General features: G+C 36.7%; 4 protein-coding genes across 5 annotated transcripts in view; 1 reads left to right on the forward strand and 3 right to left on the reverse strand.

Moving 5' to 3' along the window:
* The first annotated feature begins 2675 nt into the window (after positions 1–2675).
* On the forward strand, positions 2676–5978 carry LOC113109047 (basic leucine zipper and W2 domain-containing protein 1-B). The gene is made up of 11 exons (XM_026272567.1): positions 2676–2815; positions 3289–3362; positions 3667–3843; positions 3927–4021; positions 4143–4344; positions 4422–4531; positions 4637–4807; positions 4904–5050; positions 5235–5373; positions 5465–5587; positions 5660–5978. The coding sequence occupies exons 2-11, from the start codon at positions 3299–3301 to the stop codon at positions 5686–5688; spliced, it is 1257 nt and encodes a 418-aa protein (XP_026128352.1). The 5' UTR covers positions 2676–2815; positions 3289–3298; the 3' UTR covers positions 5689–5978.
* Positions 5979–7857: 1879 nt separating this feature from the next.
* LOC113108085 (CD48 antigen) lies at positions 7858–9741 on the reverse strand. Its single transcript, XM_074559928.1, is given in 5 exon segments — positions 7858–7917; positions 8022–8074; positions 8141–8359; positions 8936–9226; positions 9570–9741. Coding segments are annotated over 5 exon segments (681 nt in total). The 5' UTR covers positions 9628–9741.
* A 433-nt stretch (positions 9742–10174) lies between these two features.
* Positions 10175–24152, reverse strand: part of LOC113109049 (immunoglobulin superfamily member 2-like) — a 72461-nt gene continuing 58483 nt past the window's right edge. Inside the window, exons 1-9 of one of the 2 annotated variants that reach the window (XM_026272570.1) lie at positions 20616–20944; positions 18393–18761; positions 17679–18095; positions 16038–16439; positions 15309–15689; positions 14785–15159; positions 13791–14174; positions 11922–12305; positions 10175–11560 (exon numbers count right to left, since the gene is read on the reverse strand). In XM_026272570.1, the coding sequence (XP_026128355.1) occupies positions 11343–11560; positions 11922–12305; positions 13791–14174; positions 14785–15159; positions 15309–15689; positions 16038–16439; positions 17679–18095; positions 18393–18761; positions 20616–20721 (3036 nt within the window). In that variant the 5' untranslated portion in view covers positions 20722–20944 and the 3' untranslated portion in view covers positions 10175–11342. Of the gene's footprint in view, positions 11561–11921; positions 12306–13790; positions 14175–14784; positions 15160–15308; positions 15690–16037; positions 16440–17678; positions 18096–18392; positions 18762–20615; positions 20945–24152 lie in introns of those variants that run through there. The other variant, XM_026272571.1, reaches the window with a different exon arrangement.
* LOC113109051 (uncharacterized protein DDB_G0290685-like) overlaps positions 22863–24152 on the reverse strand; it is a 67221-nt gene continuing 65931 nt past the window's right edge. Inside the window, exon 9 of the mRNA XM_026272581.1 lies at positions 22863–23150. Within this exon, the coding sequence (XP_026128366.1) occupies positions 23113–23150 (38 nt within the window). The 3' untranslated portion in view covers positions 22863–23112. The remainder of the gene's footprint in view (positions 23151–24152) is intronic.

Below are 24152 nucleotides of genomic sequence, written 5' to 3' on the forward strand. Positions count from 1 at the left end.
CACATGAAGCACTGGGTGTGTTTTTTAAATTGTCAGAATTTTCTGTCAAACTAAACCAAAATGCTGAGTAAGCTATTTTCTTTTCTTTTGCGGTTGACACCGACTTAGTCTTATAATAACAACAAATGCTAAAGAAGACAGGGCAAGTCTATTCAGGAACATTTACACAAAACACATACAAAATGTCATGAAATGTCTTAAACTATGATTTGTATGAAAAAGTCATACGTAGGCATGAGAGTAATTTTTATATATAAGTTGATACTTCAGTCACAATTACTGGAATCAAGTTTGATATGTCTCTGTCATGTGACGCAGCAAAGTGTTGTGAAAGACATTTGTTCCAGGGAAGGTTGCATAAAAACACAAGATCTTTTGCCATGTGTTGACTCATAATGTGACGTTTTATGTTATGTTACCCTGAATCTATTATAATATTTGGGTACTTTCTGGGACCAATTTATGATAACTGTATGTACAACAGAATGTATGCTCAAAAATAAAGATTTTATGGATCACCAGTTTAATAAAGTTTTTTTAGTATTATTATTATTACTGCAAACTGTTGCTTTAAAGAACATTATTTTATTAACACTTTTGTTTGTTTGTTTAAATAGTTATGCATATCAGTGTTAATTTCGTTGACTAAATATTTTCGTCATTATTTTCGTCACGAATATATTTTTGCAGACGAAAACGAAACGAAAACTAAAATAGAAGGCACTGATGGAGACTAAAACTATGACTAAATTGATTGACATTATCGTCAACGAATAAAGGACGAGACGAAAATAGACTGTGACGAAAATCAAATCAGCAGACGGGAGAGATGCGAGGAATGAGCAAAAGAACCGGCAAAATAGAACAGACTGCATGAGAGAAGAGAACCAATCAGAGCCTGACTTATTGAGACGTGAAGCGAAGGTTTTCAGTTTTTATGAGCTCCCGGGAAGACGGCATTCGAAGAGGTGATAGGGACTTTAAGCAACAGCCTCTGGTGGAACCGCAACGCCATTCTGGTGTTGTATTGCGCCTGCGCGAATTTAACTGCTACTTTGTGACGTTCTAATTTAACGGTCTACTACGGGAGAACAGCTGATTTGCCGGAGTCGCTACAACGTGAGAGGTTAGGTAAATAAATGTTATGTTTTTAGACTTATTTACATCATACAATATTAAAAACTCCTCTTCTGACAAAAGATTGTCATTTAACGCCAAAAGCAATCCTTCTCTTGCTTTTTTAAATTATATATTTTTTTGGATCTCAATAAATGAATTAATGCTGCGTTGCGCTGTTCTGTTTTACCGTTGCTTAGTGACTTTTACGTTCTTGGCTACAGCGGTGTGACGGCAAACTTCCGGTCGCTGTAGCCGTTCCATTTGCAGCTGTTGCTTAAAGTCCCTACTGTCTAAAAGAGCGACAAAATGTCCACAGCTCACTTCACGTTTGACGACGAACAAAACAAAACAAAGTGTAAATTATAAAATCTTGTTACTTTTTTTATCCACCTAGCTGCCAACTTATTAAATATTTACTTTAAATGTATGCACTTATTGTTCAGCTCAGCTGTAAGCTTTAAGGTCCTGGACCTAACTTTATTTTTCTTTTATTGATGGTCAATTGGCAGCTAGTTATTGTTTACATTATCATGACAGTGTTTGTTGCTGCATAAAAGCTTTTGAATCGAAATTTTTTTTTTTTATTTCAACACAGTTGTGTTGAAATAAAGTTGAATTTGTGTTTTATATATTTTGGTTAAGTTTGTTTCCTATACCAGCTGTAAAAAATTGTCTAGTAAATCTGTTATTGATTTTAGTCTTATTTTAGTCGACTAAAATACCAAGCAATTTTAGTCGACTAAAATACCAAGCAATTTTAGTCGACTAAAATAAGACTAAAATTAAAACAAATCAGATGACTAAAACTTGACTAAAACTAAAAAGAATTATAGTCAAAAGACTAAAACTAAAACTAAATTAAAATTTTGTGTCAAAATTAACACTGATGCATATAGATTGATTAAGACAAAATTTAAACAACACCATAAAAATGAAAGAGACCATTTTGGGGTTCTTGATCCTCGCAGACAGAATCATCTTATCTGGCAAACCTCTGGGAATCCTTTCGTTCTCTGTTTAACTTTAAACCCACAAGTTCCTATATGAGACTTTTAAACTTATACTTATATATCTGATACATTTCTAAGAATTCTAAATTATCAACATGATCTTTGTTAAAATAATAATAATAATAATAATACAAATAAGAATAATTAATTACACAATCTACAACCAAAGGCCTGGTAGTTAGTAAGCAAAGGTTCAGCCATCCACCAACGTTTTGTTCAGTTAAAAATAGCTGGACGGAGTGGAAGCAGATGTGACCGGAAGCCAGACTCATTCAAATTACAAAGGGCCGCGCCCATTTTTACGACAAGGAAAAGGTGGATATGATTCATTCAAATCCGGAAACCGGGTGATTTCTATTTGGCCACTATACAGAGGGGGTGGGGTATAACTTTACATGTAAAGTTATATTTTTATAAATATTAAAAGTACGTATTTTTTTAAACTGCATGGTTATATTTAAATACTTAAAAAATCTAATAAAACAGAGCCACTTAGTTGCTTTTATACCTTTTTTCCCCGCATTCGTCGTCACTGGTCCCCCCTCTGTAATTGAACTAGTACAGCCCTTCTGAAGGTTTATCAACTTCGTGCTGAGTTTATGTGAGGTGAAAGTGTGCTGTCTGTGCTCGTTATCACAGCTCGGTTGATTTACTCCTCGGAACCAGTTGTCTTTATTCATATTTTGGTAAGCGTTGCTTTTGTCTTGTATTTTTTTAACGTGAGCTTATTTTATATCTTCTTTAATGTAACTTAATTGACCCAGGAATTCATGTTTAAAACTCCTTACATATATATATCTTGTTTTATATTTAGTAATGAGTGGTAACGAATAACGTTAACCGACTTTCTGATCCATGTTACTAAACCACGTCAAACGCTGAGAGGGTTTATGAATTACTTTTTTAAAACGTAAAAGAACATCAGAGAATCAGTGGTAACGTATTCGGTCACTTCTTTTAATGTTTTTTTTTTTTCGTGTGCTCACTCATTTTGTTTTACTGTCGATAGTTTTCAGTTGTTACAACTATCACAATGGACGGGTTTTTTCCCCTGTTGAGAGTAACGTTAACTTTCCGAGATGTCCTTTCCCGTCTTTCTCAACTGTACTTCGAGTTTGTAGCCAAGTGAATTGTGCTAAAATTTTGTTTTCTTTTCCAGGGTGTCTTTTATGAGTAATCAAAAGCAGCAGAAGCCAACGCTTACAGGCCAGCGGTTTAAGACTCGAAAGAGAGGTTTGTTTTTACTGTTTATACCAGCTTGCCCTGGACCATTACTTACGACATGCCTTTAAAATGTTCCCTTCGTAGTTACTACTTGGCTGAATTTTGTGTGTGATATGTCAGTATAAAAAAATTACAGAATTAGCTGAGTATAATTCAGCTTTTACTAATAATAATTTAAATGTTTGAAATGTGAGTAAGCTAGTGAATGTTCTTTTGGTCTTTTACTCTAAAACGTATAATTACTGAGGCCTTGTGTGTCACTCTACTGGCCACTAACTTGCATCTAATTGTCTTCTGCATTCTTTTTCAACAGATGAAAAGGAGAGATTTGACCCTACACAGTTTCAGGAGAGCATTGTACAAGGATTAAATCAAACTGGTGCTGATTTAGAGGCTGTTGCCAAGTTCCTAGATTCCTCTGGAGCCAAGCTCGATTATCGTCGCTATGCAGAAACCCTGTTTGATATCCTGGTGGCTGGTGGGATGCTGGGTAAGAGGGTGTTGGATTCTTGGATCTCATCTGTTTCGGCTGAATCATTGTTTAACTAGAGCTTTTGTCTTCGTTCCCATTAGCTCCGGGAGGTGCCTTATCCGACGACATGACTCGGACTAACTTCTGTCTCTTCACCGCACCAGAAGATGTTAAGACCATGAAAGCCTATGCTCAGGTATTTCAAGTTTCTTAGTAGGTCTGTTGACAATGTGCTTCCAGAACAGGGTCTAAGGACAAAAATGGGGTCTAATGGTGTTAATATTATCAAACTAACTCTTAATCTTGCCTGATTTTAGGTTTTTAACAAATTAATCCGGCGTTACAAGTACCTGGAGAAAGGTTTTGAAGAGGAGATTAAAAAGCTGCTCCTGTTTTTAAAAGGGTTCAGTGAGTCTGAGCGTAACAAGCTTGCCATGCTCACTGGCATTTTACTGGCTAATGGCAGCCCATCGGCTTCGATCCTTGGCAGCCTCTTTAATGACAACTTGGTCAAAGAAGGTATGTATGACACTTGGTCATGCTAGGCTTTTTTTATGGTTTGGTTTTGGTACTAAATGTGGTGTTTTTTTAAATAGGTGTGTCTCCGGCCTTTGCTGTGAAGCTGTTTAAAGCGTGGATCAATGAGAAGGACATTAACTCTGTGGCTGCCAGTCTGCGTAAGGTTGGCATGGACAACAGGTTGATGGTGAGTCTTAATGCATTGAGAGCATAAGTGAACCTTTGCATTTTTTCTCTGGCAGGTCTTTTGATTTAACCTCTACTCATAGCCTGTGATTGTCTCTTGTTGCAGGAGCTGTTTCCAGTGAACAAGCGAAGCTATGACCACTTCTCTAAATACTTCACTGATGCTGGGCTTAAAGAGCTCTCTGATTTTGCTCGCAACCAGCGGTCATTAGGAGCTCGCAAGGAGCTGCAGAAAGAGCTCCAAGAGCAGATGTCGCAGGGGGTTTCTTTTAAAGAGGTATGTAAAGACCCTTCTACTGGTATCAATTCTGAATCGAGTTATTTTGTGATTCAAGACTAATGAGCAATTGTCGATCTCTGCTTTGTCATGAAGATCATTGTGTATGTCAAGGAGGAAATGAAGAAGAGTGGCATCTCTGAGCAGATGGTGATTGGTATCATGTGGACCAGTGTCATGAGCTCAGTGGAATGGAATAAGAAAGAGGAACTGGTCACTGAACAAGCCATTAAACACTTGAAGGTAAGCGTTGAGCATAGAAGTAACCATGGCTTTAGACTCCAGTGGGGTTAACATGGCTAAACATTTGTTCTATTCACGGAGAACCAATTTGCTTTTTCATTGGTTTCATCGGTCAATACCAAAGGGCTTGTTGGTATTATGACCAACTCAATTCCTAACTTTTGGTTCTGTTTCTCTTTCCCAGCAATACAGCCCCCTTCTGAAGGCCTTCGCCACACAGGGCCAGTCTGAGCTCACTCTGCTGCTGAGAGTTCAAGAGTACTGTTACGACAACATCCACTTCATGAAAGCCTTCCAGAAGATTGTTTTGCTGCTTTACAAAGGTAGCATTTCTGAAATGATGAATCTGTGATTCTAGAGGTTTAATTGGGGTTGTCGCTAAACCTTTTCTCATACTTTAATCTCTTCCTTTAGTTGATGTTTTGAGTGAAGAGGCTGTTCTTAAGTGGTATTCTGAAGCTCACCTAGCCAAAGGAAAGAGTGTCTTCCTGGAGCAGATGAAGAAATTTGTGGAGTGGCTGAAAAATGCTGAAGAGGGTGAGTATCAGTTATGGTTAAACATGAGTGTTTTTTTTGTCCTTCATGTATTAAATGACAGTCTTGTTTCAGAATCGGAGTCTGAAGAGGAAACGGACTGAGACTGAAGCCAGGTTGCTTCATTCTGGAATGAGAAACAATAGTTCTGACTATAGATGGTTCTCTTGTAATTAATTTGACTGGTCTAGATGCCTAAGTGCTTAACATGACTTTTTAAACTCTTTTAAACAAAAAGAATTGATACCTTTTTTTTTAAGGTTGAAATTGCAGTAAATATCAAGGAAGAATGACTTCTCACATCTATGAAACACTTGTCGGTGAAATTGTTCTGGATGTTCATGTACAGTACCACCAGTGTAACTTTTGACTTAAAATAAAGAATATTTTGCAAGTCTGTCTTTTCTGGAGTTTTTAAAGATTGTGTTCTAGTACTTGTACTCATTTAGAGTTATATGTCTATCATAATTGGTATATTTATATTATAACAGCATATTATACAATCTATTCTATGCTGTCTTAAAATGAATTTATTACTTAATAATCTTAATTTATGCAGTAATTAATCTTACTGCACATAATAATACCACATCTAAATGAAAATACACCATTACAAATGTAACTTCTGTATTCAAAATCTTCAAAGTTTGTGTAAGCATTAACTGTAATGTTACCAACATTTTTAAAAGTAAAAGCACAACATATTTCTTAATATTAGCTACTGCATGTGACATTTTACAGCTAAAATGTTGAAGTTTAGCTGTTTTGACTACTGTAATCATTAAAATGTAGCAACCTTAATATCACTTCCTAACATCATCCCTAGCATGTAACTCTCTTTCTCCTCTCATGTTCCATACTTGGATCTGGATCTGCCTGTGGAACCCGCTCATCTTTCTGTCCCTCATCATCATCATCACTGGTGGCATGTTGCTGCATAGCTTTCTGGCTCACTTCTTCGCTGCTTCACTTTAACTGTGAGGTGCTGCTGCTGGAAAATATTGCTATATATTTCAGTTAGTTTGGGAAATTTAGCGGGTTCAGTATCTAAATTCCTCTTTTTTTTCTCTCTCTCTCTCTCTCTCTCTCTCTCTCTCTCTCTCTCTCTCGCCTTCTCAGCCCCTTTCTTTCCGGTTTTTAACCCGCGGCCGAGTTATGCATATTGTTTGTTTGTTTCTATGCTTCTATCTAACGTTAAACGTCTTTGCTGTTCATTTCTTCCTACTCTTCCACTTCATAGACCGTAAAAGAAGTTCCACTTCTTATTCTTCTTACTTGGCGGCCACAGCCAGTGCAGCTGGCATCCAATTTAAGGTGCATTGCTGCCACCTACAGTACTGGAGTGTGAAACGGATCCGGGACGGTGATGACTGCATGATTGGCGGGCGTCCTGGATACCGGCCATTCTGTTCACAGTGTGTGTGTGTGTGTGTGTGCACTTCGGATGGGTTAAATGCAGAACACAAATTCTGAGTATGGGTCACCATACTTGGCTGAATGTCACGTCACTTTCAAATAATGAAGGAATAGCCCATATCTGTCCATGAAAAGGCTTTTGAGTTGTCCAATTACTTATGGCACTTTAAAAAGGCAGGATGTACATTTTGAAGCGTTGTAATTCCTTAATCCAGTTGTGATGATAATACCATCAAATTAAAGCTCAGAGTGTGCACTTTAAGCCCATATTCATTATATAACTGTAACCTGAATATGTTTGGGTCAACAGCTAAAATAATAAAAACTGTGTCTGTGTCCAAATATATATGAATCTACAGTAACTGTATCACATGGGCTTTGTTTATTTGACACTTTTGCACTTTTTTTTTATCTTCAAAATGGTTACTACGCACTGCCATTGAATAAACAAGCTGCATGTCAACCAGAGCTTCACAGGTCTCGACACCCAGATTCAAAACTCAGAAGTAGTGAAAAGTTGTGATTTTAAACTTACCTTGTTCTTCTGTCCCTGAGAATGCACCCATTTTTGTCAAATTTGGTTTTGTTCTATATTTAGCTAAATGACACAGAAGATAATTCATGAATAGAATTTGTAGAGCATCAAAGAGCACAAACTAAATACTAATGTTTTACTCCAGGGACTGGTTGCATAAACTCTTTAGACTAGTCTTAAAAAGTTAGTCACCTACTCTTTTCTCTTCAAGACTGTTCGTGACTTTTTTTAATTCAGTTATGAAAAGGTCGATTGTTTATACAAACAATAATACTTCTTTGTGTTGTAGGAAAAGTAAGATCAGTTCTAACATGGCTTAAGTTTATGCACCTGGCCCCAGATCTTCTTGAACTATGCCATTATTGTTGCACATCTGGGAAAACTGAAAGCCAAATCATACACATTTTGAGGTTATGAACACCTATATGTCTTACCCTTATTTCGGCTTTGGTAAATGAAGGAAAAGACAACACCCATTGTGATCACCATAATAATAGCACAGATGATGGCTAAAATAACTGGTAGAATGCTATTCTTATCTGTTTGTGGAAATCATAATTACAAGAACATAATAAATGATCGTAATTCAGATTCATCATCAGAACTGGTGCTCTTTTGGCTAACTTCATTTTTCACAGTGCAGGTAAAGACTGAATCGGGCTTCTCCTCCTTGCTGTCGTGAAGTTCTTGCCCAGAGTCTTGTGTCAAATTAGATCCAGTCCATTCAAAGGTTGTGTGGAACGGAGATGAAACTGAGCAGAATAATGTATTTGATTCTGTAATATTGTTCAGTATACAGGTCACATTAGGTTCCTGCACAGCATCTGATGGAAACATGGAGAATACGGGAAAAATACTTCTTTATAAAAACACGCTCAGGCTAAATAGCATGGCTACTAGAACCTGAAATGTTTTAAACAAATACCAACTAGTAGACCTGCTGGGCTTAAGATAGTTAATGACATTTATTTAGTGTAAAATTCTCAACAATGCCCATTATGTTTTGTTGCATTCTATTGTCATACATAGTCCAGCTTGATATTATTATTATTAGTAGTAGTAGTAATACTATTATAAGTATTATTGTAGTTGCTTATTTTGCATTGTTTAAAAAATTGACTTCTTGGAAAGTCTAGAAAAACTTATGTTTAAACCATGTTTATACCATCACAATGTGATTCTTTACATTCATCCACAGAACATGGCAGCATCTCAGGCTCTTGAAAAACCAGCATAGTTGGTACAGTATTTGTATGCTAGTTTCCTTAAATAGCTGCAGCAGGATTTTCTTGGTTATCCAGCTTCACCAGCTGTGCTTTAATGACAAAAAGCATGATAATGCAGATATGCCAGCCATATTGATGTCTTGTTTTCATTCTCCATTACAAAAAGCCACTTACCAATCACTCGAACTTCATTTTCAGAATTTTGCAGCTTTCCATCGATCTGTATTGCAGACCTATAAATGCCACTGTCCTGTCTGGTCATGCGGAAAACAGTGAGCTGCCCTGTAGTGATTTGGAGCTCTGATCTTCCTCTGAATTGACCATAATCTTGAAATTCAATTAAATCATGTTCAGCCAGCTTGTTTCCATTGAATGTCCACAAAATGTCTTCAGGAATCCCTTATATATTTGGATGTAGAGTCACACTCTTCCCATTCTCAACAAACATGACAGAACTTACAGCATCTGAATAACATTTATAAAGTGGGGCAAGGTTAAGCATCTAAAACATACTCATCTAAAACATCTAAAAGTTAACAGCAACAATTTTTTTTTGGTTTACGGTGAAAACGATAACCTCAATGCAACAGTGTATTAGCTGGTTTCCTAGCAGGTCTAACACTTTGGCTGCTACTTCAGCATTGTCTTTAACATTAGGAGACTTCAGCGAAGAGATTGATTTGTGGAGACAGTCTAATTCATTGTTTGCTTAACCTGGACATCTTCTGATGCACTTGAGGACGCATTTGTTATGCAACCCATAATGATAAGAACAGATTATTGAAAATAAATAAACAGCATTACTTACTGAATCTTGATAATATGACACAGACGAAAAGATTAAATACTTCCCCAAGGGTTTTCATTTTCTTTCACTTTCGTACCGTCTCAGCTGTTTCAGGTAAAACCGGTCCACCCACCCACCCTCAGGGGATCTGTAGTGAGGCTTTTGTGTAGTTGTATCAGTCTGAATGAATGGGTGGACTGTATGTAGACGGGCCTGACTGACAGTTTTACCTCTGACTGCATTATTGTAAGTTGCCACACCAGAACTTCCTCAATGGAAAAGGTGACATTGATCTGTTTATATAAGCTCCTGCATTATTGTAAGTTGCCACACCAGAACTTTCTCAATGGAAAAGGTGACATTCATCTCTTTATATAAGCTCCATACTGGCTGTTAAAGGGATAGTTCACTCAAAAATGTATATTGAGTTACTACTTAACCTTAAATTGTTTATTTCTTCTGTTAAAACCCAATAGAAGATATTTAGGAGAATATTCCTAGCCCAACAGTTGATGGTCCCCACTGACAAAACATTACATTATACATTATAAACAAACAGTTATAAACACGAAGACAACAGAGCCAGTATCAAAGTTGGAAGGAAAATGCATTTACATTGTGTACAAATAAGTAAATTTATTTACATGGTACCAGTAAAAGTCAAGACCCTATATTAGTCAGAGACTCAAATCTGGTTACATTATGGGAAAATGATGACCATTCAGCTACAGCTTTACAAACATAATTAATTTGACAAGTTATATTTCTTAAGCAAAGGCTCAACATTTATAACAAACATCAAAGCACCTTCATGTACAAACCAAAACCTAAACTTTTTTTTTTTTTTGATATGTATTTTTGTCAATGTTAAAAAGTAATCATTCAAGTTATCAGCATTACCAGTCACAGACTGGCTTAACTGATTTGCACACTGACATATTAATAAAGCACAATTTAAAATATTTCTGAAGCAATTGTCAGACAATTTAAACGTGTTTTAAACATTCAACCAAAACATTTAATCAATCCTGAAAGTAGTCTATTTTCCGGCTTAAGCTAGACTTTGAATAACCGATTTCTAATTTTCTCTTTCTTTATGTTGTACAGTAGTTCACCCATCAGTGTAATTGTCATCTCGTGGAAATTTAAAGAAACTGAGCTGAAAAACATCAACATTGATAGCATAATTTCTCAAAGCTAAGAGTAACAAATACAACAAAACTATAAGCTGCATCCACTAAGTTTGGCAGCACAACTAAAGAAAAAAAAAGGCACAGAGCTAGCTGCTACTTTAACCTGCAGTGCAGTTACAGTGGATTTTTCTGCCAGTAACTGGCCAAAACTGGCTGTTTGGCTATAAAAAAGGAGAAGAAAATAAGATAAACTGAAAGTATAGATTGTCAGGCAGCTGTGAGTAACTTTAAAAGATATACATTCATCTGTCTTGCTCATGTGTGTATGTCTTGCTCACGTGTGTATTTCCTCCTGTGCCAATGTTGGCAGTCATGGCACTGGTTGCCATCCGCTATGGTAAAACATCAAATAACTCACTGAGTTATGTCAAATAATAATTAAAATGTTTGTCAGGAGTTGATTAGATGTGAAATGTTGATAAAACAAGCAACCAAAATACTTTCTTTTCTTCTTTTTTTCTTGTAACTTTGCAGTCAACAGAAAATTAGGAAACGTTTAGGCCTACTGTACAGCAATATTAACTTTCTTAGAAGTGAAATGATTACAGTGTGAATGTATGTAATCATAACTGATAATAAAGAGACATTTTAAAACAACAATCTAATTGGTAGAAGGCCCATTAAGGACATTTGTTTCAGCCCACAGACAGTCTTTCTTCTTCTTCTTCTTCTTCATCTTCTTCAGTTCATATTTCATACTTATTTCATATTTTTTCTTGTGGCTCTTTCTCAACAAGAATATTATGACCAATACAAGAAAACAAATCAGTGGAATAGCAATGGCCAATGTTATTAACAGTGGGTCTATCTGTTTTTCACCTGAGGAAACAAATCAAATGTTAGATTGTGGCTTTCTGTAAAGGAAAATATATATTTATTTATTATTTATTATGCATTTGAGTTAATGGATGAATGCGCTATAAGTTTTTTACTTTTTTTTATGTTATGCCCTTACATGATAGATATCACTCAAATAAAATAATTCAGGGAGACCTTTAGACAAACCACCTATTCAGAAAATGATTATCTGTACTTTTTACATATTTGCCCATTGAGTCGAGGCTTGATTGGATTGATACTGCACCATTGTGCATATACTGTATGTATATTAATTTGCCAAACAGCCAAACTGTATATATTTTCTTGCAAGCTAATTAAAAAAATGCTTAGAACATCTTACCTTCAGTGTGAACGTGGATGGAGAGCTCTCCAGATTTATCTGAAGCAAATTTCTTCCAGGTGTTAGAAGTTAGAAGCCACTCCTCAACCTGACAGTAGTATTGCCCAATATCAGTGGGGCTGATCTGTAGCACAGTCAGTTTATAGTGTGTGGCAAGTGGTCGTCCAAACACCAGATTTCTATCAGCAATTGCACTGTGTAAGATACCGTCACGCCTGGCAGTGAATATAGCGACTTGTCCTTCTTTCTGAACCTTGAACCAGGTGACCTCAAAGACGGATTTATCACTGGATTGTGAGTCAATGACACAGTCAATGGTGAACCCAGCCTGATGGTTTGTAACGTTGAGCATCCGATTGTCCTTCTGAACATGCAGTTTACTTTCTGTTTAAATTAAACAAAACATCAAAGGTCAAACAACAGATTCACTTTTTCATCAAAGGGCAATTTTTGCTCCTTACATTGATTTTCAGGGGCATTTTTGTGTGCAAACCCTTTTCATGTAAATTCTTGCATTTTTTCAATAAACACAATTAGATTAATAAAACACAGGACTGTTACCAATCATATGAAACATGATATCAGTATCACCAAAAACAAATTCGCACTGTAGATGTGGCACAATAGTGGCATCTGAATTGGTTTTTAAATGTTCTGTAGAGATGCCAAATGGAGCTCAGAGATGCCATTAATTTAATGTTTTAAAAATCAACGGAACATAGAAACAGTAAATGGGGGGGGGAATAATTTTATATTTATTAAACTAAAACCACCAGTTAGTAGTAGCAAGCCAGTGATTCATGGCTGATTCACTCTGAAACTAAGCACATACCTGTCTTCATGAATGGCTCATTTAATTGTTGACTCACTTAATATATTCAAAAAAGTTGAATACTTCAGGAAGGAAAAAGCCGTGTTTAAGGGAGAAGCAACGGTTCTCTTATGACTCTGAAACTATTTTACTTGGATAAAGCAAAAACAGTCGATACTTAATATTAATCATCCTTATTTGTAATGAATGAATGATTTTTTTAAATATATATACCATTAGATAAAGTAGAAAATATAAGTGATCTTATGAGGAGGATAAATAAAGTGGTAGCACTTTATTTTACAGTCCTGTTCCTCATGTACATACTATGTACTTATTATAGTAATTTCAATAACTATGTAATAACTAGGTACTAACCCTGAACCTACCCCTAAACCTAACCCTGCCCCATGTAGTTACCTTGTATTACCAGAACTTTCTTAGATAAATACACTGTAAGTTCACTATAAGTACACGTTAGTACACGTACTGTAAAATAAAGTGCAACCAATAAAGTTGTGGTAGGCCAATATAATATTTCAAAACTGGACTCTCCAACCTACAACCAGACAGATGGTCACACTTGGTTTCCATTGGCCCTCACAATCAAGTTGGTATTGCTTAACTCTGCACTGGTAGCTTCCACTATCACCTATATCAGAGTTTACAACAACCAGATGGAAAGTATCAGGTGTAGGTCTACAGAAGTCTAACCTGTGCTTGTTGCTGGTTTTCTGTGTATAGACAACTGTTATAAGAGTATGACAATAAAGATATCCCATTAACAGATTCTGGGCTATTCTGAAACTGTAGTGATGGATAGGATCCTCTTTTCCAACATCCAAAATAAATGCAAGACCATTTCTAATAATTTGGCACATGCATTTTCAGTCATTTTGGAAGATTTTTCCTTTTCTTTCTCTTGGACACTCTTATATTTGTCATTGACCACTGATTAAATTAAAGCAAAAAATAATCTAATCAATGTAAAACATTTTTATGTTTAGAATATTGTGGTTAAATTAAAAGACCATTTCAGTGAAGTAAAATATTCTTACCTTTCTCTTTGACAACCAGCTCTGTGGAAACAGACATTTTCTTGAGGGAATACCAGTCAACAAGAGGATCCTGGAGCCACTCTTCCACCTCACAGTGATATTGTCCACTGTCAGATGTTCTGACCTGCTGGATAGTCATCTGGAAGTTCTGTTTCTGTCTTATTTCCAAACGGATCCTCTGGTCCATCTCCAGGCCGGCTGCAGGGCCAAACTTGACTACAGCATCTAAGTCCATAGTTAAGAGCACCTGGGACCCAAACATCCATGCTACTGTGAAACGAGACGTATTTGTGGTTGTCTTCATGACTGAGCATTCAAGCTTAGCATCAGTGTCGACAGTGGTTTCCAGACGAGAAGTGGGTGACAGCAGGCTCATCTTGCTGTCTGAGAAAGAGACAGAGTGATGTTCAATAAACTACAGTTAAAAAAAAACAATGGTGGGTTCCAATATTTTGCACAGTATGTGCAGAGACCATATGGACATTTTACAGTAGTCTCTTTTAAAGTAGTCTATAGGTATGTATATTAGTATTGTGTGTGTCACATTAACGCTCATTTGTGTTTCTGTTTGTGGTGCCATGGTTTAGTTTCCAATTATGTTGTAATTTTGAAAGACCTGGTATAATTTTCCAAATCACAATTTTCTCTCATGTGTACCAAATGTCAAAATTTCGCGTACACACCTGCTCATTCTTTATCACTATTTTTATAGTCTTTTATAACAATAGTAACGTCTCTAGAACTATTTGTATTTACTAAAAACAGCAATAACAGTGAATTATGCATTATTACAAGTGATTATAACACTAAATCAGACTTATCTGTGCAATTTTATGTAACAAGGACACAAACAAAATGTGACCAAGATGGGTTTGAGGTAACTTTAACAGTTTGGGGATAGGGTACTGGGTATAAAGATTAGAGTATGTCAAAATATTTGAAGGTCAATGTATCGTTTCGACATAATACACTTTGAATAAGTAGCTGTATTTACCAGGTTTGTGTACAATCACAGCTAACAGGTTGGAGTTCTTAAAGGCTTTCTGTACATCCTTTTGATAGGCATCAACTTGACACTGGTACTGTCCTTTTTGTTGTTTGCTGGCTCTTGGCACCATGAGAGTGAAACGAGTGTCTTCCGGCCGTGCTTGAATGTTCAGCTGATAGTTTCTCTGATCTGCTCTCCAGGTCATTTCTCCAGTGTGACTTATGGATAAAATATTTGTTTGAACAGTTGAATTGTGGGGCTGAAACATCCAGCGTAGAGCCAAAGACACTCTAGGCCCTCTGACTCGACATAGCAGTTGTACTGGAGAATCTATAGGTACATTTGATGTACGACTTGTCAAGCTCACCACCATTAGAGATTCTGAAAAGAAACGTCTGCAGTGATTATTAAAATTCTAATATCAGTAACAGAACATATTTGAGCAGAGTAATGACAAATAATTTATGACAGAATTTCTTGACATTTTTCTCTGTTACTGAGAATAATGTGTTATTATATAGTAATCTTACCAATAGATTTAACTGTAATGGCTTTTTGCTGAGATTGGGTGATGGCTTTCATCTCTCCATTGCTCTGTACTGTCCATTCAGACACAATGCACTTATATTCTCCACTGTCAGATACTGCAGATGCACCAAGCTGTAGAGTAAAGTTTCCAGCTGGAGAATGAAATGTTTGGACATTTCTGCTCTGATACCTTGCCCCAACATCTTTCATCACTCCCTCATGGGTCAGACTAACGACATCACTGAAGGAAGCCCCCGGGTCTTTCTTGTGTTGCCATGACACTGATAAAGGACCCTTGAATCCTGACACTGAGCAGGAGACGTGTAGTGCATCTCCCTCAGTGACCGCATCCTTCATCAGCATGACCACCGCCAGATTACTCTCTGACCAGACAGACAAAAAACAGGCAAAATGTATGTCTTGTAATGCAAGCATTCCTTGGTAAAACTGTGACTAGATTATGTACCACAAAAATATATTTTATATAATTGCTAGCCATAGTTTAACTAGTTTTGCACCCTTCTAACATATTCACCAGCCCCACCAAATCATTGCATTTATTTTGTTTTAGCTGCATATTTTAATATTTCTCATTCCATTGTTAATTTTGTATTTTACTTTCTTTTTTCCTCTGGACAGTTTTGCAATTCCCTAGCAATGCACTGATTCAGAACACTTTAGCAAACTCTACAATGACTCTACACAGGAGAAACAGTTGTCTCATTAATTACCTTTAGCCGTGATGCTCACAGTCTCTGGACTGGACATTTGTTTTTGTATTTTTTTGAAGGTACCATCTTCATTCATGTTTTCCTGCCACACTTCACACTGGTATTGGCCGTGGTCCTCAGTCCGAGCCGAACGGACGGTCAGCAGGTAGTCCATGTGACTGGTTTTCACTGCTCTCATCTCTGCTGCATTCTCTCTGTCTTTATAACTGTCGAAAACGGTGAGCACCCCAGAGGATCCGATCTGGGCCACTCTCTGCTGGTCCTTCAGCCAAGTCACAGAGAAGAAATGACCAGGAAGGTTCTGTGCATTCACACTGCAGCGGATGTCCAGTGCGTCTCCCTCCTGTAGTGGCCCCTTTGAAGCCTTCAGATTAACACTGAAGGAGTCAGCATCAGGGACCACTTTTGAGACACAGGAAACAGCATGAGATTAAACATGTTCTCTTACACAACTTCCTGTGTATGACTGTACTCATACTCACTCAGACATTACAACAGGTTCTGACTAATATAGTTTGTGTCAGTGTTTCTTAATGGGTGATGGATACACAGACAGCAGGGGAAAATAATAGTAAATGGCAACAGAATTCAACTAACAATACAATCATGTATAGTGAAGACAGAAATATTAATATTTAACAACTTTTAAATAAGAGGGAAAACACTTCCCATAACTTGTTCTTGTAAAATCTATGCATCCAAAACCAACTCCGCTGTATAACAAGTCTGACAAAAATTTATTTTACATTTGGAAAGAGTTAGAAATGCTAACATGGTTATGCTGTGGCCTTCATCCTCAAAAAATATGAAAAAAAAAACATAAAAATACTACTCCAGAAAATACAATGCAGAAAACATTAAATACAGGTTCAAGGTTGATAGAAACCACGAAACCTTCAAAATTTAAGAGACCTTTAGAAAAATCGGCATAAATTATAATACACATGATAATAAATATCAATGTTTACATTTGTACACTGAACTGTGTTGAGTCACTAAGTGTAAATTCAGACACACACTCTATCTGTTTAAATCTAGATTAAAACCGCATCTCTTTCAGCCAAGCATTTGAATAATGTTTCTTAAATTGTGAGTGTAGTTGCATCTGATTAAATGCGCATTTTTATTCTTTAGCTTGGGTTAAACTAATTAATTTTACTTTGTTGGATCAGCCGCTATGCTAATGATGTCTCTATTTTGTTTCTATGTTTTGCCATGGGATTTACATCCCGTTGTAACTAGGATTTACACAAGCTCCAGTTTGGATCCTGAACACCTGAGAAGAGATGATGCTGACCCTCAGAGGACCCCAGATGATGCTAACCCTGAATCAACAACTGAACCAACAAATATTGCTACAAGTGTGACTGCATCATATAATAATTATTAATTATTAATAATATTAATAATGTTCATCGCCTGGCGGACTACGTCTTGTATTAATATTTCAAAAAATCCTGTCATACGTGCACAAACTGACAGTCACCACTTATAAGCTATAACTAAATATTTTAGAAACATAATGCTCTGTAAAGTTGCTTTGTAACGATTTGTATTGTAAAAAGCGCTATACAAATAAACTTGAATTGAATTGAAAATCTAAAAGAGCCTCTGATTTAAATGACAGAATATAAATCTCACCGATTCGTTTAATCTCTACATCGCATGCCGTGGTGGTTTTGTGGGCAATCTGTGTCCAGGAACGGTCTGGGTCTTGGATCCACTCAATGGCTTTGCAGAAGAACTTCCCCTGGTCGGACTGCTGCACTTGAGGCATCTTCAGTCTGTAGGTTGTGTCCTCCACCTTGTCCATGCTGATAAGACCAGCACGATAGCGATCCTCAAATCCAGCTCCTGGCTTTACAGTCAGATCTTTGTCCAGAGTAATGATTGGCCGGGGGTTTTCATCCTCTTCACCATGAAGAAACCAGGTGACCGACAGATGAGTGTGTTGAAAAGTCTGGCTGGAGACCTGGCACTCAAGCTGAAGAGGATCCCCTTCAGACAAGCTTTGAGAAGGAGAGCCCGAGTACGATGCCTCCAGGGTGTCTGCTATCACTGTGGAGAAAAAAGACTTTTTATTTATTTTTTGCCTTTGAAAATGTATTAATAAAGTGACAAAAAGTGATTGACCAATATCCATTTTTCAAGCCAGTACCAGCATCTAGAGAACTGATATCAGCTGATACTACATCAGTGACTGATGGATGATGCAGTAGTGTTTAACATGAATATAACTTACAGCCAAACACCTTCTTTTGTGATACATGGGAATGTGAATGGATTTTAAATAATAGATTTCTCTAAGATCATCTCATTAATCACCCAAACCCTCAAAATAAATAGATATCTTACCATTAAGCTTTGCTTCATCATCATAATCTCCGTAATATGGACCACCTGTGTGTTTGGTCACACAGAGCAGATCACCTGCATCATTCTCCTGCAAATCTTTGATCCACAAGACAACTGAAGATCCTGACAGCCTTACAATATAAATCTCTTTTTTTCTTATTCTACCGGAGAACATTCCGTAGGAAAAGTCTTCTTTACTGGTACTGATTATATTTATCTCCATATTTTGTTTCCTGAGAATGAAATCAAAATCCCGCTCAGATGGTCCTGTAAACCCTGTAACGTTACAGGATATGGAGATGGGATATCCTTTCACTCTATACAGAGGACCTTCCTGGATCTGGACCTGAATCTGACCACTGCACAGATCTGTGTGAGGCATAAAGAGAGGCATTAGATCGCTAGAGGCAAACCTTTAAGATACATTATCAATACATTTCAGCTTTTGATTATTATGGTTGCTTGTGTTGTTACTTTAGTCATTCTGCATGTATTTAAATGATTCTTTTAATTTACAAACCATTTTGGGTTCATTTCAACATTTCAACCCAGCAGTAGTTTTAAATGTATTTGGTGTAATGAAATATGTTTGTTCACAAATCCTAGTGTGTTAAAATTAATATTACAAACGTTCACAAATGTTCGAATATTCCTGGTGGATATTTAAAATGCATACCCATGCATACTCTAACAAATGGCTATTCAAATCTTGCCCTGGAGGGCCAGTGCACTGCAGAGTTTAGCTCCAACCCTGATCAAACCTACCTACCTGTGATTTTCTAATGATTCCAAAGACATTGATTAACATGCTCAGGTGATGAGTGCACTCTGCAGTGCACTGGCCCTCCAGGGCAAGATTTGAATAGAGAGAAAAGCAATATATTTATAACTGTTGTCAGAAGGGAGAATTTGCCATTTTTATAAACACCCAGAAAACATTTTTTACTAGTTTTCTGAAATGTAATGCCAAGGTGAAACTATATCACAAAGTACAGTATTATAAATTAATTATTTAAAAAAATTGGTTAACGGTTTATTTTACAGTGTCCTTTTTACACATTACATGTAGCCTACTCACTATAGTAACAACACTAAATTCAATAATTGCATTTAATAAACCTAAACCAAACCCTAATCTTAAGTATACCCTATAGTGAATATTGTTAATTAATATTACTAATCACTGCAATGTACAATTACATGGTAACAACACGGACAGCATACAATAAACTGCAACCAAGCCTTAGATTTACGATGTAGAAACAATTCTGGGAAAAGGGAAGCTGCACATTTTGTAGTAGGTACACTGCCATATTTGAAGTTCGTTTTATTGTGTAGTGTTGCCAGAAGTGTTTTGTTTACAGATTACACAGATTACAAAAAAAAAAAAAAAAAAAAAAAAAAAAAAGATGTAGGCCTATCCTTTCATAAGCTATGCTTTAGCTATTAATATACCGTGTGTGTACTAATATGAACACTTTTGTTACTAGGCCCATGTATCTTTAAGGAAACCCTTCAGGGGTTAATAAAATACAAAGGTGTACGTTACCTGGTGAAAGGGTACCGCCCCAGTGACAGCTTTTGTACCCTTTTTGAAAGTTTAGTCTGTAATAAACTGGCAAGAGTTTATGATTTTTTTCCCACACTCAAGTATATTTCACGCCCAAGTAATCATTTATTTGGTGAAATCCGTGTCTTTTAGAATATCGTCGTCGTCGTTTCACTTGTTCGTTTGTATGACCTCACCGATTTAAACTCTTCACGGAAGCTTCGCGTCGAGATCTGATCTGACCCTCTCCGGGTTTATTTTGCCATAACAACCTTTTTATGTTGTTACAACATTAAGCTTAACGTAAACAACACTTAAATGGCACAAAGGTATTGTTTCGCTTCAGAATATATTTTACAAAGCGCATAAAACAATTAACTTTCATGGTATCGTTTTGTAAGTTTTGGAGCCTCGTGAAAGTCGTTCACTGAAAATCGTTCAGCAGCTTGTTTTTTATGTTTATTAACATTTTGCATTCCACATTCTGTTTGATTTGGGTCAACACGAGGACAGTTTTCATTTTGGTGTGAGGATTTAAAGTATTCTACAATTTTACGTCGTCAATGACAGAAAGAGAACATAAGCCTATACCCATGCATGCACTTAAATTAAGAGAAAAATGTCAACTCGGACTATGTATTTGTAATTTATAGTAAAATTGTGTCCAGTCTTACCAAATTGCAGGAGCCCTGAGATATACAGCATTAGTGGCAGGTGCCACAGTCGGCACCAAAGGTCCATCATCCTTAAACTGATCGATCCTTCCGCTTTCTCCCTCATCTCTGCAGTTATACAGGTTTCAACAAGAGCGCCTAAACCTGACAGATCCTCTTTGACGCAAGCGATTGTGAAACACACATCGAAACTCTTTCACGTCTGGGAAAAAGGAATTGTAAGATGAAGAGATAGTCCAATTTCTCAGTAACATAAATTAAACTATATATTATTTTGAATATTATCCTGAAACCATCAAAACACTCTAAAAGTGATATTTCATAATTTACTCGTGTGTCCTTCCCAAACTGAATGGCTTCCTTTCCTGTGTAGCTGCCCTACAAGTCCTGTTTTAAGAAACCAGCCAAGCAAATGTTTAATGTTTAGATTATTTTAATCAATAATAAAAATAAAAAAAATCTATTTGGTCAAAAACATTAATTTTGTTAATTTGTTGTATAAAAAAAATAACAATTGTTGATTCTGGGTTCCCCACTATATGCTTTTTGAGGACAACGTGCTCTAAATTACAGTACTTTTATCACACCACAGATTTGATATGAAAAAAATATATATATTAAATCATGACTAATATTCACCTATTCAAAATTAACATGATTATATAAAATCCACTAGTATATACAACAGTTTAAGCATCAAAATATATTAACTATATATATATATATATATATATAATTTTTCACAATACGTGTCTTCATAACTTCTTCAGCATCCTTTCCTTGCATTCTTTTTGTTGACCTTCAAGTTTTCATTTCAGTGTGACTCTAGCTTTGTTCCTAAACCTAGTGAGCTGCCTAGCTGTCTGCTGCCTCCGTATCACATTTTTGTGCAGATGAGTGATACACTGAGCAGACATGAAATGACTGTCAATATAATGTTCATGTCCACTGAATTCTTTACTGGCCAACGGTCCACACCAATCCATTGTCCAATAGAGTTTTTCCATCAGTCTGAAATAGACTTATAGTGGCCATTCACAAAGGATGTGTTTAGTGCTCAATCTACCCCATTTCTGATAGTTGGTTTGTATACATATGCAGACAGACAGCTATAAAGAAATTTCATGGACATATACAAGGGTGTAATGATATTCTACTTAAACATATTTACATAAACTTTTTTTCTTCTTAATGTAGTATGATCAATTATATAAAATTAATTTTACTAAAGTAATTGTTCTACATTAATAAACTGACAGCCCATTTTTTATGCTAAAGTATTTGAGTATTACTTCTCTAGACCTTGTTCAAGCTCATACTTCATCTTTTCCACCCTCGAGTGTCTTAACTGACTTTACTACCTTCACATGGCTCTAGTTGTAAGATTTTCTCTTCCTCTTTCAGAGCTGATAAAACTGAGCCCATTTCACCTGCCTTACTATAAACTTTATCATCACATTCTGTACAGAACTATTTGTTTAAAGGGGGGGTGAAATGCTCGTTTTCACTCAATATCCTGTTAATCTTGAGTACCTATAGAGTAGTACTGCATCCTTCATAACTCCAAAAAGTCTTTAGTTTTATTATATTCATAAGAGAAAGATAGTCTGTAACGATTTTTCCCGGAAAAACACGACCGACTGGAGGCGTGACGTGTGGGCGGAGCTAAAGAATCACGAGCGCCAGTAGGCTTTTGCGCTGAGAGCGTTTGGAAGCAGTGACATTACCCAGACATTACTTTTTCGTTGGGATTGCATCATCCTTAAGAAATAAACGATACGCATATCCGTCGTCAAACTGGGCCTTGTTTGTAAAACAAGCATCTTCGAAATGCAGGGAACAAACACAAACACTTGCACAACTCCGTTGATGCTCTGTAAAAATAAACTCCATCCACTGGTCCCTTAATGCTGTTTTTTCTTTGGTAATCTGTGCAGGGTTGTCTTGCCCTGGCAACCAAAAACACTCCTTTTGTGACATTTCGCGACGCTCTCGCTCTGATCAGTGATTGTCTGTGCACAGCCTCTCTCTGTTCTGCTATACGGGAGCGCGCGCTCTTCCGGCAGAAGTGCCCTTAAGACCCATATAAGGAAATTCCGCTCCATCTAACGTCACACAGAGCCATACTCGAAAAAAACTTTCCGAAGCTTGTGACAAACCGGAAGGTGTATTTTTGGAACAGAAATACTCCTTCAAACATAAAACTTAATTTTTGAAACTTTGTCCATGTTTAGCATGGGAATCCAACTCTTTAACAGTGTAAAAAACTCAGTATGCATGAAATAGCATTTCACCCCCCCTTTAAAAACTGTTCTCTAATTTTTGAACTATGATCTTCCTTCATTGCATGTTTTGAGAAGCTGTTGGTCTGTTTCTGCTTCCTTGTCCTGTGGCACAAATATGTCATTGTTTGTGTTGTATGGAAAGTTCATTTTTCATCCTTTTTCTCCTCCGTGCCTTGCTCTGACTGTTTATTTTCTAATTCCATATTCAGGGTTCAAGATGGGACACTGGTGTCCATCTTAGATGGTGAATCTATAACAAAAAATGAACAAGATTAAAAACTTCATCCAACAATTCAAAATACTAGTGACTAAATCATTATCAAACTTCTGAATAGAAAGAAAATGGATCATTGGGAGCTTCGCTATGCAAAGGTGGATTACTGCTACATTTCCTGTGTCCACTGTACTTCTTCCTGTCACAGCAGACTGTAGACTCACAATCTCTGTGTTATCAAAAAAATAACAAATAAAAATGACACCGTGTGTGTGTGTTACCATCGACTGTATTTAATTCAGTCTCATGATTCCTTGGTGTGATGACCAAGGCTGAAATTGAAATCGTTTTTCACTGAAAATTCTCCAAAATGCTTTGATCTCAATTAAATATGGCTCTTCTTGATGAATGAATACAGGCTGGACACACATGACATCATTAAACATCACTTTACATCAAAACTGATGTCTGTTAGCAAATTTAACTTGAGATTGTCAGTGTACAATATATAGGTATATTAGTTGATTGAAATACAAAGCTAGCTAAGTTTTGTTTTCTAGAAAAGTTTATAATCTGTACCTCCCCGGGTTTATTCCCTTAATCTTCACTCTCATTTTTATTTCCCTGGTCTCCTGGTTTCGTAGCCGTCTCCCCGTGTTTATTCCCTTCATCTTCACTCTCATTTTTAATTCCCTGGTCTCCTGGTTTCGTAGCCGTCTCCCCGTGTTTATTCCCTTCATCTTCACTCTCATTTTTAATTCCCTGGTCTCCTGGTTTCGTAGCCGTCTCCCCGTGTTTATTCCCTTCATCTTCACTCTCATTTTTATTTCCCTGGTCTCCTGGTTTCGTAGCCGGCTCCCCGGGTTTATTCTCTTCATCTTCACTCTTATTGTTATCTGCATTTTTATTTTCCTGCTCTTCTAGTTTCTCAGTCGGCTCCTCAGGTGTCTTCTCTTCATCTTCACTCTTATTTTTCAGTTCCTGACTTTTCTCCTTTTCTTCTTGGGTTTCTAGGAATTTCTGGATCTCTACTTCCGA

Source organism: Carassius auratus, chromosome 9, assembly GCF_003368295.1.
Source record: "Carassius auratus strain Wakin chromosome 9, ASM336829v1, whole genome shotgun sequence".
Classification (NCBI taxonomy): domain Eukaryota; kingdom Metazoa; phylum Chordata; class Actinopteri; order Cypriniformes; family Cyprinidae; genus Carassius; species Carassius auratus.